General features: G+C 41.6%; 1 protein-coding gene across 1 annotated transcript in view; it reads left to right on the plus strand.

The window, feature by feature from the left end:
- The first annotated feature begins 961 nt into the window (after nt 1-961).
- Nucleotides 962-18721, plus strand: part of prex2 (phosphatidylinositol-3,4,5-trisphosphate-dependent Rac exchange factor 2) — a 358894-nt gene continuing 341134 nt past the window's right edge. Inside the window, exon 1 of the mRNA XM_060824113.1 lies at nt 962-1286. Coding sequence (XP_060680096.1) covers nt 1146-1286 — 141 coding nt within the window. The 5' untranslated portion in view covers nt 962-1145. The remainder of the gene's footprint in view (nt 1287-18721) is intronic.

Genomic DNA, 18721 nt, shown 5'->3' on the forward strand with positions numbered 1-18721 from the left:
GTGCAAACTCCACACAGACATTCACCCAAGGCTGGAATTGAATCCAGGTCCCTGGCACTGTGAGGCAGCAGTGCTAACCACTGAACCACCGTGCCACCCAAAGGTGGCATGTGTAGGTTAGTTGCATTAGTTAGGAATAAATATAGGACAATAGGGTAGGGGAGTGGGTCTGGGTGGGTTACCCTTAGGAGAGGTGTGGACTTGTTAGGGCCTGTTTCCACACTGCAGGGATTCTATGAAAGGTAGTTATGTCCGAAAGGTTGGCTCTCTTGCTTCTCAGATGCTGCCTGACTTGTTGTGGGTTTTTTTCCCAGCACCACACTGCAAAAAGTTGCCCTTTGCCACAACTGATGCAGTTATAATCGCGCCCTTCCTGGCTGGGAATCCGATACCAACACCTTGCCAACACAGTTTTGTTTCTCCAACTGGTTCAGTCGATGTTGAAATCATGGCTTCACCCGTTCCTTCAGCTTTCTCATCCGCCCGGGAATCCCTGCTGGGTTTCAGAAAGGTCCTTTCTTTTCGTCAGGGGAATGTTTTAGGGATATCCCGAACCGACAGTAACAGAAATTCAGGAAAGGGGCAGGTTTATGTGTTCACTCACCCCTGGGATGTCGGCTGGTCAGCATTTCTTGCCCGTGCTCACAAAACATGGGAAATGACCAAACTCCGGAATGTGGGACAATGTTATAAAACATGTCAGTGTGTGTGCCTGAATGGCAAACTGCTGTTTCCAAAATCGCTTTATTTTCCTGTTTTTTTCCCCCAATGGGACTGGGGGCAGCGGTCAGGGACACTGGAAGTGTTTTAGTGAATGTGTAAACCTAGTGGCTTTCCCACAGTTTCTGTTCCATGTGACTGTTCTCCTGCAGCTCTGAGTTAACACGCAGTGCTTGTGGGATCCTCATAGCTTTCCCTGCACGTTCAGTCGGGAAAACACCGCCATTCCTCCCCTCCAACATTGAGTTGAAAGTCATCCAAATCCGCGAGGGAGAGAGAGAGAGAGCACACAGTTTACTACCACTGGGTTAACCCCCTTTAAATGACGAGAGAGAGACAGGAAAGCCATTTGATGTGCGAAGGGAAGGGATTGGTGCTACCCGTTACTGGGAGTAGATGAAATAAACAGGGATCACTGGTCTACAATGACTGAAGAAAAGTCGGAGAGTAAGGGGGAGATTAGTAGCAAGGACTTGGAGAAACAACTTCGGCTTCGAGTTTGTGTTTTGTCTGAAATCCTGAAAACCGAGAGGGATTATGTGGATACGCTGGAGTTTGTCGTCTCTGTAAGTTTACCAGCGGTTAATTCTTAAACCAACTCCTGGCCACGTTTCAGAGACCTGCTTCATTCATAACAGCTCTGGTTATGTCAAAGTTAGCCTGGTGAAATTTGTTTCAAATTAAATTCTGGTTAGCTGGAACATGCTACTACTAAATTGTTGATAAACCATGAGGAAGTTTTAATTCTTTTAATCAGACGATTACTGCTCAGCTCCTTCCAAGAAATTAATCTTTGGGGGCCATAAAAAAACGTGGTGTTTAATTGCATCTACATGTTGAATAAATGTGAGTAAAACTGGTCTATATCCACTTTTTAATTATTTCTAAAAGCATTTCAGCCACTTTTAAATATTACAAGTTGGCATTAATTATTATTCGAAATTCTTAATATAAAGCGATACCTGTAAAATGCAGATTACATCCTGATATTGTGGTACAAACACTTTCTCAGTTTAGTTCTGTGAGCCAATTACAGGCTTGGTTGAGTGCGGATTTCTCACTCTGATAGCTTAGGGGTTTGTTCGAGTTGGCTGTTTCACTGGGATTTTACAATTCCACTGCAGAGTGCTTTGTGAATGAAGGATCTAATCAGATCTCTAATTCAGAGCAGACTTGCTCTCCCATAGTCTGACAGCTCACTCTGGGGAACTAATAAAGTCCAGGTTCCTGTTGGGGCTCTAGTGAAAATGGCAACAGTGTGCTGTTCTCAGCAGCCCCCTCTGCAGATGTTGAGGAATCTTGCCTTTGCGGGAAACGCTGGGAAAAGGCGTTTTGGACTTTTCTGCGATCAGAGAGGAAATGACGCGATTCCCGGGAATTTGGTGCCTATTTATACAATCTTTTTATTTCCTCCAAGGAAGCCCCAAGGGATTGGGAAACAGACCGGACAATGGGTCGCGGATTGGTTGGTATCCTGAAGGAAAAAAAAATGCTACAAAAATAACAAAAGAAGCTTTATCTTTAACCGTTTGGAGTGCTAAATCAAAGAGAGGGAAGGGGGTTTTAAACTTAATCGTTTAGACCGTTCAAATTGTCGTGTTAAGCTAGCTTATTGGCGCAAGCGTGGCATTCATATTTGCAAACTGATGTGTAAGAACTTTGCAAAGGCATGCATTTGCAGGTTGTGCCACAAGTATACCTGGCAGCAGATTCAATCAGAAATAACAAAAGGCCATGCTAAAAATATTCAGTAGATGTCCGGCCTCCAAGACCTCAGAGTTGGGTTTCAGATGCATCCTCCTCAGGTGATGCTAATTCCTCTCCAGCTGCCACCTGCACATTTCCAAGATTTCCCATGTCTAATTTCAGATTTGCAATATCTTCTTTCTGCAGTTGGGAATAGGACCTGACTTATTTCCGACTTGCTGATTGTTTAAGGAAGGGGTTCGGGCTGAAATGTTTACTTTCCTGCTCCTCTGATGCTGTCTGTGCTTTTCCAGCTCCCCAGGTATTGACCAACCAGGTAACCAGGCTTTGTTTTGGAAATTTGCCAGATAATCTTAATCATTAAAAAAAAAGTTACCTCAGCGCATGATTCCCCATCAGTTTCTCGTGACACATTGCCATGGCTAATTATAATGAAAAATGCCAGGGTTCAGCTGCCATTGTAATTTGACCCATTTACTAGTGGGTGGTACTATAGTAACCATGCTTTGTGTCAAACATTCCAGTCAGATGCAGAGAAAAACTTCTCAGTTCTTGTCTCTGCTCCCAAACTGAACTGATGGGAAAAGACTAATGTCTCAGGCCTATCTGCCGAAATACTATGAGGGACCTTCTCTTTACCTCAGTGCAAGTAAATGGTGCCCTGCCTGAGTAGGATACAGCACTGGTTTTATGCAAATGCAGGGAATGTCAAACTCCAATGCTTTTTTTCCTTGATATGCAAACTCTGTATAGAACTGCTTAAGTTCCTGTGTATGTACATAAAGATTTTTTATTAAGTATATTTTTTGCATTTAAAAAATTCTGCTCCCTAACTGAACTATCCCCTTCTTGCGATCTTCAAAAACCCTTCTGTTCCTGGATGAGGAAGTAGTTTATCATCTTGTTCCATGTCACTGACTTTTAGAAAGTTTTCTCGACACCAATCTCAAATTTGACTTGCTGCACGCCTTCCCTCATACTGTTTGGTGGCTGAGGGCTCCAAAACTTCTGAAAATTAGGCACATATTTAGCCCACCCCTCGCTAAATTGGTCTATTTGTTGGTGTGGGTCACTTTTGAGAAACCCACCTCCTCTGCTGACTGAAAGCAGTTGGCAGTGGGAAAGGAGCTGGGACCTCTGACTGTGTGATGAACATGGCCATGTTTTCTCTGACCCATCTTTGTTTTGGCCTTCTGAGAAACATTGACCCCAGCATTCAGTTCTGCTCACTGGGTTGTGGGGAGATGGAATGGTCTTGGAGGAGCATAGTGCGATCACATGAATAGTACCCTCAGTTAAATTATGTGGTTAGGTTACATAAATTGAGTTTGCATTTCCTTAAACTTCAGATGATTTATGGTAATTGATTCAAGGTCTTCAAATGAAAGATTTAAAATACAGGGAAATCCAGAGGGACTCCAGAAGAAAACAATCTATTCTTACATTATCTTAAGTAATTCTTAAGAGGGAGGCCATTTAAGGATGAAATCAGAAAGCATCTTGTCACAATTATTAATGGAAACCAGAAAACCCTCCCTCCAAATGCTGTAAATTCCAAGTCATTTGAAATGTTCAAGATTGGATGAGTTTAATGGATTATTGTTAGGTAAAGATATTGATGGATATGGATCATAGAACATAGTACAGCACAGGATCAAAGACAGGGAAAAAAATTGAAGTATGCAGCCACCCTCTAATTGAAATGTGGAACATGCGTGATGGAATGAATAACTTAATTCTCTTTGTGTTCCTTCATCTGTAGATATTTGTTGGAGTCTATTATATCCTCAGTATCACAGAAACCCAGCTTAATAATAACATAGAGATAAACTGAGCATATGGAAAACGTGGAAACCCTGTAGAGAGGCATATGAAGAAAACTAATTTTGGATGTTTACTATTGACCAACTGATCACAGGAGGGACAAGGCTAAGATATTTACAGTTAAATAAATAAATACATGATGAGGGGCTAAAAGTAGTGCAAATGCAACAAGACCTGGTCACATTTGAATAAGTGTGACCAAAATTCAAGGTTAGTTTACTTTCAGTTCGAAGTTGACCTTAATGTTTGGCCATAAAGTCATTCATTTTTCATGAATCTCATGACTTTTAAGCCAAACTCACCTATTGCTGAAGTTAAACTTACCGTGGTGAAAATCTACTTGATAGAACTAGAGACTAGCACGCCAGTGAAGGTAGCTGCTTGTACCTGTGTACATCAATGCGTGGTGGTAATGCCACAGCTTCTCTTGTATAGGCGGCATTCCCACAAATCCTCCCCTCTAATATGGCAACGTGATATTAAAAAAACAATGGTAGGTCCATAGCCCAAATTAAACTGAGAAGTAATTGAGGTTGCAGAGAAGCTAAATAACTGTGCAGCAGTTTGAGAATTGTCAGAAACGTTCCGCACAGATGAGGCAGATGCTCAAGAATAAACATGAAAACAGAGGAAAGTCTTGCATGTGGCAATATTTGGAAGATGCAGTTCCAAAGTACATGATTGAAAATCATTCTATTTTCTGGTAAAATATCTGCTACTGTGTCTTCATATTACTCATTAGTGTATATACATTGTACTTTTTCCCTGTTTATCAACTACTTGAGCTGAAAAATGTGTTGCTGGAAAAGCGCAGCAGGTCAGGCAGCATCCAAGGAACAGGAGATTCGACGTTTCGGGCATAAGCCCTTCTTCAGGAATGGGGAACTACTTGGTCTCTCTTCGGTCTCTAAAACATAGTTGAGTCCTCTGGTTTCCCAGAATTCTTGAGGTCATGGAAGAAGCAGTTGGAGACACAAAGCACAATTGGCTGACAAAAAGGTCCGGAGAAAATCAATGACAACAAATCCCTTCTTGGCTCAATGTCTTGTTCTGAAAAGATGTGGCCGAGACAGTGATGAGAGAATGGTGCTGCTGAGCTGCACCAGGCAATCCAATATTTAACAGTGTGTGGGCCACCATGGAGCAAATCATTTCTCTTCCAAGATTGAGGGCTGCCAAGAGGGTACGCATTCATAATTTTTGTTCCCATCTAACAAAGCTTTGGGTGTGTTCATTATCAAAATATTTACTTAGTCACAGAGATAGACGGCACAGAAACAGACCCTTCGGTCCAACTTGTCCATGCTGACCAGATATCTTAACTTAATCTAGTTCCATTTGCCAGCATTTGGTCATATCCCTCTAAACCCTTCCTATTCATATACCCATCCAGATGCCTTTTAAATGTTGTCATTATATCAGCCTCCACCACTTCCTCTGGCAGCTCAATTGATACACCCACCACCCTCTGAGTGAAAATATTTCCCCTTAAATCCCTTTTAAATCTTCCCCCTCTCACCTTAAATGTATGCCCTCCAGATTTTGACTTCACCACCCCATGGAAAAGACCTTTTCTATTTACCCTATCCATGCTCCTCATGATTTTATAAACCTCTATAAGGTCACCCCTCAGCCTCCAATGCTCCAGGGAAAATAGCCTAAGCCTATTTACCCTCTCCCTATAGCTCAAACCCTCCAACCCTGGCAACACCTTTGTAAATCTTTTCTGAACTCTTTCAAGTTTCACAACATTCTTCCTATAGCAGGCAGATCAGAATTGCACACAATATTCCAAAAGTGACCTAACCAGTGTCCTGTACAGCTGCTACATGACCTCCCAACTCCTGTACTCAATGCACTAACCAACAAAGGAAAGCATACCAAATGCTTACTTCACTATCCTATCTACCCGCGACTCCACTTTCAAGAAACTATGAACCTGCACTCTAGGGTCTCTTTGTTCAACAACATTCCCCAGGACCTTAGCATTAAGTGTATAAGTCTTGCCCTGATTTGCCTTTCCAAAATGCCATACCTCACATTTATCTGAATTAAACTATAGCTGCCACTCCTCAGCCCCATTGGCCCATCTGACCAAGAACCCATTGTACTCTGAGGTAAACTTCTTCATTGTCCACTACACCTCCTATACCTCTTATCTAAATTATTTATGTTATTGTAGGTGCTTCTTATTTGTTCATGAAATGTGGTCCTCGTTAGCTAGTCTGGCATTCATTGCCCATACCATCTGTCCTGGTGTTGAGCTGTCTTCCTGAAACGCTGGTGTGGAGGGATTCCCAGAATGATGTTTGGAAGGGAGTTGCAGGATTTTGACCCAACGACAATGGAGGAATAGCAAAATTGCTTCAAGTCAGGATGATGTTTGGCTTGTAGGAGAACTTGGAAGTGGTGGTGTTGTAGAAACCTTGTAGATAGATGGAGGGAAAGTTACTGAAGATAGTTCGGCCTCGGGCACTACCGTGGTGCTCTTCAGTAAAGAAGTTATGGAGCTAAGCTGACTGACCTCCAAGAACCACAACCATCTTCCTTTGTGCTAGATTTGACTCCAACTAGCAGAGATTTCTCCCCAATTCCCATTGACTCAAGTTGTTTTTAAGTTCAAGAGTATGCTTTACTCATAAAAAAATTTGTGTATAGACATAGTCACAAATTCAGTTCAGTTCTGGACAGTGGCATATCAAGGGAGCAAGCAGGCATTGGAGTTTGACTCTAGCCAATTAAACAAACAACATTTCTTGCACATCCAAGAATATATTTACATGCATTTGAGGCACTAGGAGGGTCTGATACTGAGTGGACTCCAATTAAACTTTGACATTGACTCAGGTTTTTTGCTGGGGTTTATTGATGCCACAAACTGTCACACGTGATCTTTGTCGTCAGCAGTCACTTTCAGTTGACCCCACCTCGGGAGTTCAGCTTTATCATCCACATTTGAATCAAGTCACCAGCGGAATGGCCATGTGGGACCCAAACTGGGTGTCAGTGATTCCTAGCTGTGGTCAAGACTTGGCTGAAAGATGGCCCCTCAACATTCCTGGTGAAACAGTATTCCAGTCAGAAGAGAGGGGGATGGACGAGGTGGGGATTGCAATATTGATCGAGGAATCATTGATAGCTGTTCCATTATATAAAAAAAATCAGAGACCAGGAAATTACAGGTCAGTCAGGATAACCTCCATCCTGGGGAATTCATTAGAAAGGATTCTGAGGGACAGAACATTTCTGCACACAGAAAGATATTGGTGTGTGTGTGTGTGTGTGTGTGTGTGAGAGAGAGAGAGGGGGTAGGTGGGGGTGGGGGTGGGAGGGGGTGGGGGAAGGGCCAGGGTGAAGATGAACATGACAAGGCTCTATGCTATGAGTGGTAGAATCCCAGGAAGTATTGAAGAGCAGAGGGACTTCGGTGTGCCTATCCACAGATCTGTAGTGGTTCGGGAGCAGGTAGATAAGGTGGTTAAGAAGGATGTGGGTTTATTTGCCTTTATTAGCTGAGACATTGAATAAAAGAGCCTAGAGGTTATGCTGCATCTGTTTAAAATGCTGGCTTGGCCAGGTCTTGAATGGAGTATTGTCTGTGGTTCTGGTCACCTCATTATAGAAGGCATATGATTAGACTAGACCAGATGCAGAGGAGACTTACCAAGATGTTGCCTGGACTGGAGGGTCTGAGCTATAAGAAAAGATTGGATAGGGTGGGGTTTGTTTCTATTGGAGCAGCAAAGTTTGTGAGGCGGCCTGAGAAGTGGATGAGATTATAAGGATGCAGATAGGATAGGAAGACATGTTTCCATTAGCAGAGGGGTCAATAGTCAGGAGACATTGATTGAATATAGAAGGCTAAGAAGGAAGTTGAGAAACTTTCTCCCAGAGAATGGTGGGCATCCAATCTCAATGTGTGAGAAGATGGTTGAGTCAGAAACTCTTGAAACATTTAAGCGATGTTTAGGTATTCACTTGTATTACTATAGCCTCTAAAGTTATGGGCCAAGAACTGTAAAATGGGATTGGTAGTCAGATCTTTGTTGACTAAAATAGACACAATGGGCTGAATGGCCTCCTGCTCCAATGTATACATTTTAGGACCATTGTCTCCCCTTATCAACTTATTAATATGTAAGTGATGGCAGTTGAATTACAACATTTCGTGCAATGTTGAGAATATTATTGTTTCTAGCAGCGCTCTTGAGTTTAATGACCACAAAGCCATTCTCGATTGTTTCAAAAACCCATTTAGTTCATTAATGTTGTTGAAAGAAGGAAATCTGCCACATCTACTTGGGCTGGCCCTACATGTGATCCAATCCAACAGCAATGAGGTTCACTCTTAGCTGTTCCCTGACATGGCCTTGTCCAGTTATTCCAGTAAAACATTAAGATCAGCATTTACCAGACAATATGGAAAATTGTCTAGATATGCTCTGTACACAAAAAGCAAGATAAATCCAACCTGACTAATTTTGACACCAACAGTCCACTTTTGGTCATCATCTGGAACACAACTGACAATGGTAATGTCATAACGTAGTCCCAACATGAAATCCAATTCCAAAGTTTCATTTGGATTGGTGGGAATATGAACACAGGAGCGCTGGCCCTCAGGATTAGAAGTCCAGTGACAATGCCACTGAACTGTCTCCTCCCTTGTTATCTTGCATCATAGTCACATTTCCTTGCGGGATCGAGAGTTAATATTTTGTAGCAGCGCTCTAAGATATGATCTTAATGATGGGATTGCAGTATGACTTGGTCATTGTAATGAATGCTTTGAGCTGAATACCTTTCACATAATACAAACAACACTCCAAAGAATTGCAAATGCAGGAAATCAGAAACAAAAATAAATTGCTGGGAAAACTCAGCCAATCAGGCAGCATCGATGGAGAGAAGTGTTTCTGTCAGATCTGCATTTGCAATTCTTTGGGGCTTCATAATCTAAGATCAGTCTGCAAAATTACTACTTAGCATGTCTACTTCTCTCCACAGACGCTGCCAGACTTGCTGAGTTTTCCCAACAATTTGAGTTTTTTCACCTTGTTTTCTGTTATAGCTTGCAGTTATCTTCCACTCTCAGAGGCAAGGTAAAGAGCTGGGTTTCCAGTCTGCCTCAGTCAGATGAATAGTAATTTTGCAGATTGATTTTAGATTATGACACGACTGTACTGGGAGTGTAAGATGGCGAATTTAAAGTTTTGGAATAAAGACATGGAACTCCTGAGGAAATGCTTCCTGATACAGAGTTTCCTGATGCAGTGCTTCCTAATGTAGTTAAAAAATACATTTTTGTAAATCAAGAAGAGGTGTCATGGTTTATGAGAATGAATTGTAAACTTGACTGAAAATTTCTCAATGTACTTTGTAGTGGAGTGTTTACATTTTTTTGAATTCCATGACACCATACTACTTCCCAAAGATTTTGCTCCAACCACTGTCCCAACCTTCTTCTACAACTCTCTCTTTGCTCCTTTATTTCTCCTGTGGCTATTTCCAACAACGTGGCTCTCCTAGTTGTATTTAACCTTGTCTGAATTGATCACTGCCAGTTGACCCTATTAAGGGTAAGATTGTGCTGCTGTCCTGACTTGCTGTCTGTATCTGTGCATTATCAAGAGAAGGCACATATATTTGAAATAAACTATGATGACAAATTGTTTATAGAACTACAGTAATTGGAATTCCAATGTAATTTAGAATGTGAAACTTATCATTTGTCTATCTAGTAAGTTAGGTATTTTTATCAATATTTGTTTTCAGATTAAATATTTAAAAATAAAATGTCTTGCCTTAATGATGTTTGCATATTTATGTAAGCAATTGGTCAGACCATGTTTCTACCTCCTGTTTTGTATGTGGTATGTAATCATTCAGAAATGTCTGTGTCTTGTTGGCTGTTTTGAAGTTTCCAGTTCATTTATCTATGGCTGTACACTCATTAAAATTTGTGACTTAATAAGCTCTACTCCAAGCCAAACTACATTGAAAGATTTCTTGTTTTAACATGACAGATGTTTTCCCGAGCTCTTGAACTGATTTAAATATTATAATAATTACTTTCTTATCTGGCACAGCAGTTAATTAAGAAAGTCTTTTAAAGTGGATTTGAATGCATAAATAGTTATACTTTACCTACAGCACATAGGTGAGATTATATCATAGAGTTATATAGTCATAGAGATGTACAGCACGGAAACAGACTCTTCAGTCCAACCCGTCCATGCCGACTAGATATCCCAACCCATTCTAGTCCCACCTGCTAGCACCCGGCCCATATCCCTCCAAACCCTTCCTATTCATATACCCATCCAGATGTCTTTTAAATGTTGCAATTGTACCAGCCTCCACCACTTCCTCTGGCAGTTTATTCCTTATGCATATCACCCTCTGGGTGAAAACATTGCCCCTTAGGTCTCTTTTATATCTTTCCCCCTCGCCCTAAACCTTTGCCCTTTAGTTCTGGAGTCCTTGACCCCAGGGAAAATACTTTGTCTATTTATCTTATCCATGCCCCTCATAATTTTGTAAACCTCTATTAAGTCACCCCTCAGCCTCTGATACTCCAGTGAAAACAGCCCCAGCCTGTTCAGCCTCTTCCTATAGCTCAAATCCTCCAACCCTGGCAACATCCTTGTAAATTTTTTCTGAATGCTTTCAAGTTTCACAACATCTTTCCGATAGGAAGGAGACCAGAATTACACGCAATATTCCTACAGTGGCCTAACCAATGTCCTGTACAGCTGCAACATGACCAATAAGTCTGGAGTATTGTGTACAGTATTGGTCTCCTTATGTAAGGAAAGATGTCAATACATCTGAAGCATTTCAGAGTAATCCCTGGAATGGATAGGATGCCTTACAATGAGAGGCTGAACAAGCCTGGTTTGTACCTGCTGGAATTCATATGAGTAAGAGGTGACTTGTTGAAACATGTAAAATCTTGAGCTGCCTGGATCAGGTACATTTGGGGAGGCTGTTTCCTTCTGTGGGAGATTCTCCAACTAGGGATCACTGCTTAAAACTCAGAGGTCATTCTTTTAAGACAGAGATGAGGGATAATTTATTTTTCTTATGGCAGGTCATGACCCTTTGAAATTCTCTTCCTCAAGAGGTATTGGATACAAACCCTTTGCATTTTTTTTTAAAGGCAGAGGTGGATAGATCCTTGATCCGCAAAGGGGTGAAAGGTTCTTAAGGATCAGTGGGAATGTGGTGTATTCAGATCAGCCTTTGAATGGCAGAGTCAAGGAGGGGCCAAATAGCTTATTGTTGCTCATAATTTATAAGTCCAGATGATGTATGCAGACTTTGTTGAGCAAACATCATTAATGCAAGGAGTACATTGTACAATGGGAAACCCATCTTGTAACAGGACAAATACTCAGCTTTCCAATAGAATTCACAACAGATGGGAAGACCAAACAACAAAGGAATAGGAACTACCTTGCCTTGTGTGAGATGGTTACACCTAATTCCAACTGTTTCCTTGCATTTTTCCCCTGCTGACTGTTTTACTTTGATCCCTCCCTATAACCTTGTGATTTTCAATTATCTCTGGGAGGTTTTTTGCAATCTTTTACCATGAAAATCAGCAGAAAATGCCTATTCAAAGTGTCTGCCATTTCTTTGTATACTGTCATCAATTCACTGTCATCGAAGACCAACACTACCTTTAATTACTCTTTTCTTTTTAAAGTTCTTCCTTACTGTTTTAATATTACTAGCCAGCTTTCTCTCATACTCTACTTTCTGCCTCCTTATTATTCTTCAAGTTGTTCATGATTCCTGGCATCTTCCCTCCATGAACAACATCTAAGAAGGTTTCTTCTTAGGTAGCTTCGTCCCATAGAAAATAGGTGCAGGAGTAGGCCATTCAGCTCTTCCAGCCTGCACCACCATTCAGTATGACCATGGTTGATCATGCAATCTCAGTATCCCATTCCTGTTGTCTCTCCATCCCCTTGATCCCTTGAGCCAAAAGAGCCACAAACAGCTCCCTCTTGAATATATGTAATGAACTGGCCCCAACAACTTCCTGTGGGAGAGAATTCCACAGGTTCACAACTCTCTGAGGGAAGAAATTCTTCCTCATCTCAGCCCTGATTGGCTTACCCCTTATTCTTAGACTGCGACCCCTTGTTCTAGACTTCCCCAACGTCGGGAACATTCTTCCCTGTCCGGTCCCATCAGGAATTTATGTGTTTCAATGAGATCCCCAGCGAGTACAAGCCCAATCGATCCAGTCGTTCTTAATTTTTGTTTGGTCCAATGGGGAAATATCCTAACAGATACAAGATGAGTAATGGGGCATTCCACGATGCTTCCACGGCTTCACTTTGAACAAAGTGAGAAACAACCCACATCAGTCAACAACACGGGCAGCACCATGGCTCAGTGGTTAGCACTGCTGCATCACAACATCAGGGACCTGAGTTCGATTCCATCCTCGGTCCACTGTCTGTGTGGAGTTTGTACGTTCTCTCCATGTCTACGTGGGTTTCCTCAGGGTCTCTGGTTTTCTCCCACAGTCCAAAGATATGCAGATTAGGTGGATTGGTCATGCTAAACTGTCCATGGTGTCCAGCGTTGTGTAGGCTAGGTGGATTAGCCATGGGAAATGCAGGATTAGAGGGCTGGAGTGGTCATTGGTGGGCTGCTCTTCAGAATGATGGGCTGAATGGCCTGCTTCCACACCATGGGGACTTTATTCTATGAAGGGCTGAAGACAAGATCCAGGCTTAGATTGGGATATTTCAGACGATACTCAAACCCACAATATGTTCCCTCCAGTGACTATTGCTCCAAAAATAAACTCAACAATCTCCCACTGACCTCAGGCATTGTTATGGTGAATCTTCAATTTCTAGGGGGTCAGTTGAGTTGACAACTAAACATTTAGCAATGCACAAGTGTGATGGCATGCAGCTCAATCCTTGACTTGTGCACAGTTACAAGACTCAAGAGGCTGGATACACTTGACTAGTATGTCTGCCATTGGAGTTAGCCTTCACTCTTTTCATGACTGGTGCATGTGTGTGTGCAATGTAACTATCTACAGGAAGCAAATGCAGCAATGTGGAAAGCTTACGTTGACAGGGCCACTGTCCATGAACCATCTACTCATGAGAAGGATGGAAGAGACAACATTATCAATTTCCCTTCATTCCAACAGAATAGCAAAGTACAACAGCTGGAACGCTGAAACAGAAACAGGAAATGCTGGAAATTGTCAGCAGGTCAGACAAATCTGTGCAGAGAAAAAGAGTTAATGTTTCAGGTCATGTTGACCCTTCTGATGAAATGTCAACTCTGCTTCTCTCCACGATGTATTGCCTGCTTTTAATTCTGTTTTTATCTCTCCATCTTTTTGCTTGTATATGTTTCGTTGCTTCTTCATAAATCACTGGGCTAAAATCCTGGAATTCTTGGTCTTGTGACCATTACAGGAACATAATCACGACAGGAAATGCAAGTTTTGACAAGAAGGAGCACCACAATTCTTTGGTAGAGTGAGACATGGACAATTAATATAGTCTTACCACAGCCAACCATATTTTCAAAATAAGTTATTTTTAGGAAGACCATTATAGGTTGTTAACATCTGTTTTCTTCCTCTCTGGTGAACTTGTTTTTTCTCCATCTTCATGGTTAACACTTGGGAATGGCTTGGGAGCACAGTGCCAGTGTCTGAGTAAGGATACAGCCTTGGAATCTTCTTACATAGGACTGGAAGTTCCTCAACTTCAGAACATAGCCAATGTAAACACACCTCGTTATTGAAGGTTCAGCACTATCTGTGAATAATGTCTTGGGAAAGATTGTAATGCCTGTTAACTATACCACGTGGATATCCAGCTAGGTTTTCCAAAAGATTTGTACTTTTATAGGTTGAAACTACAGTTGACCACCCAAGGTCACAATTGAGAACCTACGGTCAGCTGCATATAAGCATATAATGTATATTAAGATCATTTTTCTTTGTCTATAGAACAGTCCAAAGCAATTCACTCCTAAACGTGTTCATAAAATCACTCATGTTGTTGGTTTGAAGTTCTTACAAGCCTCAATGCTTTGGAAAAGATTGCACAAATGCTGTTTCCCCCTGTGTTTAACTTGAGCACTGAGCCAACCTTTAAATATGAGCTTGGGGACATATCTTGGCCGACTGGCCATCTGATTATTCATGACTCAAACTGACTCAAACATGTCATTCAGGAAGTCTCCACATCTGCGTATCCAGCATGGGTCGGGGAATAGTGATGTCCTTGGGTATCTCCCTCATTGATCTTGACAGTATAGTCAACAAGGGAATGGAAGTGAATGTGCAGCTGATTGCTCACCTATGATCCGCTAAGGGCATTAATAGGAAGTAAGTGGTGATAATTTCTAGTCTACCAGTTCAGAGACACTATTTCACAGCTCTGGAGCAGGTGGGTCTTAAACATGGGCTTCCAGCTCAGAGACAGGTACAGTTTGCAAGTGCCTTAAGAAATAAGTATATCAGTTCTGCATTTAATCAATTCTTAACTGGTATTAATCTGTTAAATTTAAAGTTAAATTAATGTTAAGAATATATTGAATCCATCTCATGATCACAGCACCAATGTACTTGGGTGAATATTTTTAAATTTGATTTATTATTGTGATTTACCTAGGTACAGTGAAGAGTTTTGTTTTGTGTGCGTTAGGGTAATAGAACAGAGCAACGAATGCAATGTCACGGGGACAGAGAAGGTGCACAAATATCGCAGTTATTGTCTTAAAATAATTCAACCTATCATACCCTTGTAGTCATTGTAACAGGGTCAACCAAGTGGCCTTCATAGAGTATGAGTTCCTGATTGGGGCTGTTAACTTGGCCCAATTCAAAGTCCTTTGACCCCCTTCGCAGGCGTGTGAGGTCAAGTCAAAAAGACCCCGAAGATAGGACATACATCCCCTTTTATATAGGTCAGTTGGTAATGCTCACAGGTACACCGGCCACTTAACCGCACCCCCCTCCCGCTCCCCCCCCCCCCCCCCACCACTCCATTCAAAACTACATGTTACCCCAGGTACAATGGCAGGTTGAGGTAATCCTCGGAGATAATGTAAATGTAAATGCCCTAATCCTGAGGAATCATTATGTAGACAATTTCCTGACTCTGTGATTCCCCAAGACAATGTAGGTTTGATATGTCCTAGCTTTGGGAGGTGGCTATGAAAGTATTTGTGAATGGAAGAGATTGAATGATAGTTGAATTTGATAATAGTAGGGGGAGTAGTAGCAAATGACTGACGAAATAGAGTGGGGGGGTCATCCACATTCCTGCATGACTGTTGTCCCCACCCACTTCCAGGATGTTCACTCAGTGCAGTTTAACCCTTTAATATTACATTAATGTCCAGAGAGATATTCCAATTTAATCTTTCAACATTACACTCCATGTGCAGTGATGAGGCCTTGCAGTGAGTTTGCGACTCTCCGACTCTGTGAGGGATTTTATAGACAGAGAGGGAAGGCAGAGACTATGCCGTGGTCAGTTCTCTCTCTTTACAGGTCAAATATTTTTATATCCACAAACAAGTAAATTTGACCGGTGTCTGAAAACGTGCAGACTCCATGAAAGCTGCTTGAGTTCTTAGCAAGTGTGATACTTCTGCCACTGCAGCTTATGTAGTTGGCTTTAGTTAACTGTTGTTCCAGCTAATTATATGATTAATTAATATTTGTTTAATATCTCAGACATTACAAGTGTAATATTCTGTTAACAATGTACATAGAAACTTGCAGATCTTCAGCAAATAATTCATGTTGATATGTTTCTGGTGATCCAAGATAGTAACATAATTATCCTCCCTTCACCTTGGCTGGCACGGTGGCTCAGTGGTTAGCACTGCTGCCTCATACCACTAGGGACCTGGGTTTGATTCTAGCCTCAGGTGACCGTCTGTATGGAGTTTGCACATTTTCCCTGTGTCTGTGTTGGTTTCCTCTGAGTGTTCCTGTTTCCTCCCACAGTGTGCAGGTTAGGTGAATTGGCCATGCTAAATTGCCCATAGTGTTAGGTGAAGGGGTAAATGTAGGGGAATGGGTCTGGGTGGATTGCACTTCGGCGGGTCGGTGTGGACTTGTTGGGCCGAAGGGCCTGTTTCCACACTGTAAGTAATCTAATCTAATAATCTGTAGATGCACTCCTATTATTAATTGAATATTCAAACATAATGAACAATTTAAGATGCACTCATGGTGACTATCCGTTAGGAGTGCAGGGCTGATTTCTCACCATTCAATGTTGAAGCAGTGTATGAAGTAGACCATCATCATTTCCAAATGTAAGGATGGCATTAGGAAAGGTGGCGATGTATCCGAGTGAGGAATGGTGTTATAATTCTTGATAGAAGTAAGTTCCTACTACAAGCAGAAGAACTAATCATTCACAACTAAAGACACAGCAGCTGAACCTCAGAGGAATTATGTTGAAGTTGCCCAGGATGTTGGTGAGGTCTCTTCTGGAGTACTGTGTGCAGTTCTGATCACCGTGTTGTAAGAAGGATATTATTAAGCTAGAGGGATTTACCAGGATGTTGCTGTGACTGGAGGGTTTGAATTATATTGAGAGGTTTAATAGGCTGGGACTTTTTTTACTGGAACGTAGGAGATTGAGGGGTGACCTTATAGAGGTTTATAAAGTCATAAGGGCCACAGATAGGGTGAATGATGGGTGGCTTTTCCAAAGGTTGGGGGATTTCAAGATTAGGGGGCATATTTTAAGGTAAGAGGAGGGAGATTTTAAAATAAGACATGAGGGTCAATGTTTTTACACAGAAGGTGGTTCATGTGTGGAATGAACTGCCAGAGGAAGTGATGATGCATTTAAAATACATTTGGATAAACACATGAATACGAAATGTTTGGAGGAATATGGACCAAGTACAGGCACGTGGGACTAGGTTAGTTTGGGATTATGGTCAGTATGGACTGGTTGGTCCGACGAGTCTGTTTCCAAGCTGTATGACTGTACGACTATGAGTTTTTCTTGCCACATTAGATGAAGCCATTTGTCTCTTGTGAGATTACTTTTAGGCTATTTTGAACTGTCTAGATTCTGCATTGTATAACAGAACTAGCTTGACCAGCAAAGGCTCACTGGAGAGATTTTCCAAGCTTACAGTTCTTAAATTTCCTTCAGATTAGTTAGTGCTGATTTGGGGCCAGCAATAAATTAATTTACATGGTCTTTAAGCTGTTTCCATCTAATCTTACACAGGATAGCATTTGCCAGATAGCTGTAACTGGACGCAAAGCGCATTGCTTTAAGTTAAATACATCGCAGTATGTTGAACATAGTCATTAAATATTTATCATTTATTATTTTCATATGTCTACAGAAGTAAAGACATTTTCATTGTGCTCAGAATTATAGAAAGTTTGGTACAATGTTTGGCCTATCAATTTGTACAAGTGTGACCATAAGATGTAGGAGCAATGTAGGCCATTCAGTCCATCGAATCTGCTCCCTCATTCAATCCTCCAATCCACCTTGCTGCCTTTTTCCAATAATCCTTGATTTCCTTGCTGATGAAAGGTCTGTCAATCTCAGCCTTGAATATATTTACTGACCCAGCCTCAGCAGCCCTCTGTGATAAAGAGGACTCCCCAATTCCTCTGTGTTGCAGCTGTCTGCAGGGTTTGTTCATTTACTCAACAGGCATCCTTCCACTATTACCCTCTGCTTCCTTCCAACAAGCCAATTTTGTATCCAATTTGCCAGATCTCTAGGATTCCATGCGATCTAACCTTCCAGAACAGCCTACCATGTGGAACCTTATCAAAGGCCTTACTGAAGTCCATATAGACTACGTCTACTGCCCTGCCCTCGTCGACCTTCCTGATCATTTCATCAAAGAACTCTAACAAATCAGTGAGGCATGATGTCCCACTCACAAAGCCATGCTGACAACTCCTAATCAAACCCTATCTTTCACACATACATGTCCACTTTGATCCTTGAGGGGGTCCTATTCTCTCTCTAGTTATTCTTTTTCCTTTAATATACTTAAAGAACCTCTCTGGATTCACCCTAATCTTCTTATGAACAAACATGAAAAAAAATCCTAACCTATGTCTCAAGATTAAAAGACCAACAGTGGATAAAACAAAGAACAGAAATTGCTGGAGAAACACAGCAGGTCTATGAAGAGAGAAACAGAGTTAACATGTCACCCCCAGTGACCCTTCATCTGTGGATGAAAGCTTTTTTCTCAGAGAAGGTGAGAGAAAAATGTCTATACACTTAAACAGCGGAGTAATCAGACACTCGTTAGAACTGTTTATGCAGCTGCTTGTTCAAGTAATAATGGAGGGCTAGATAGCAGAGAAACCAAGGGGTGTGGGAGTGGAGCTTCTGTTGGCAATAAGTACCTGATTGGTCTGTGGACTCATGACCAGTTATTAATGACTCAAGCCTTCTGA

This window comes from Hemiscyllium ocellatum, chromosome 4, assembly GCF_020745735.1.
Source record: "Hemiscyllium ocellatum isolate sHemOce1 chromosome 4, sHemOce1.pat.X.cur, whole genome shotgun sequence".
In the NCBI taxonomy this organism is placed as follows: domain Eukaryota; kingdom Metazoa; phylum Chordata; class Chondrichthyes; order Orectolobiformes; family Hemiscylliidae; genus Hemiscyllium; species Hemiscyllium ocellatum.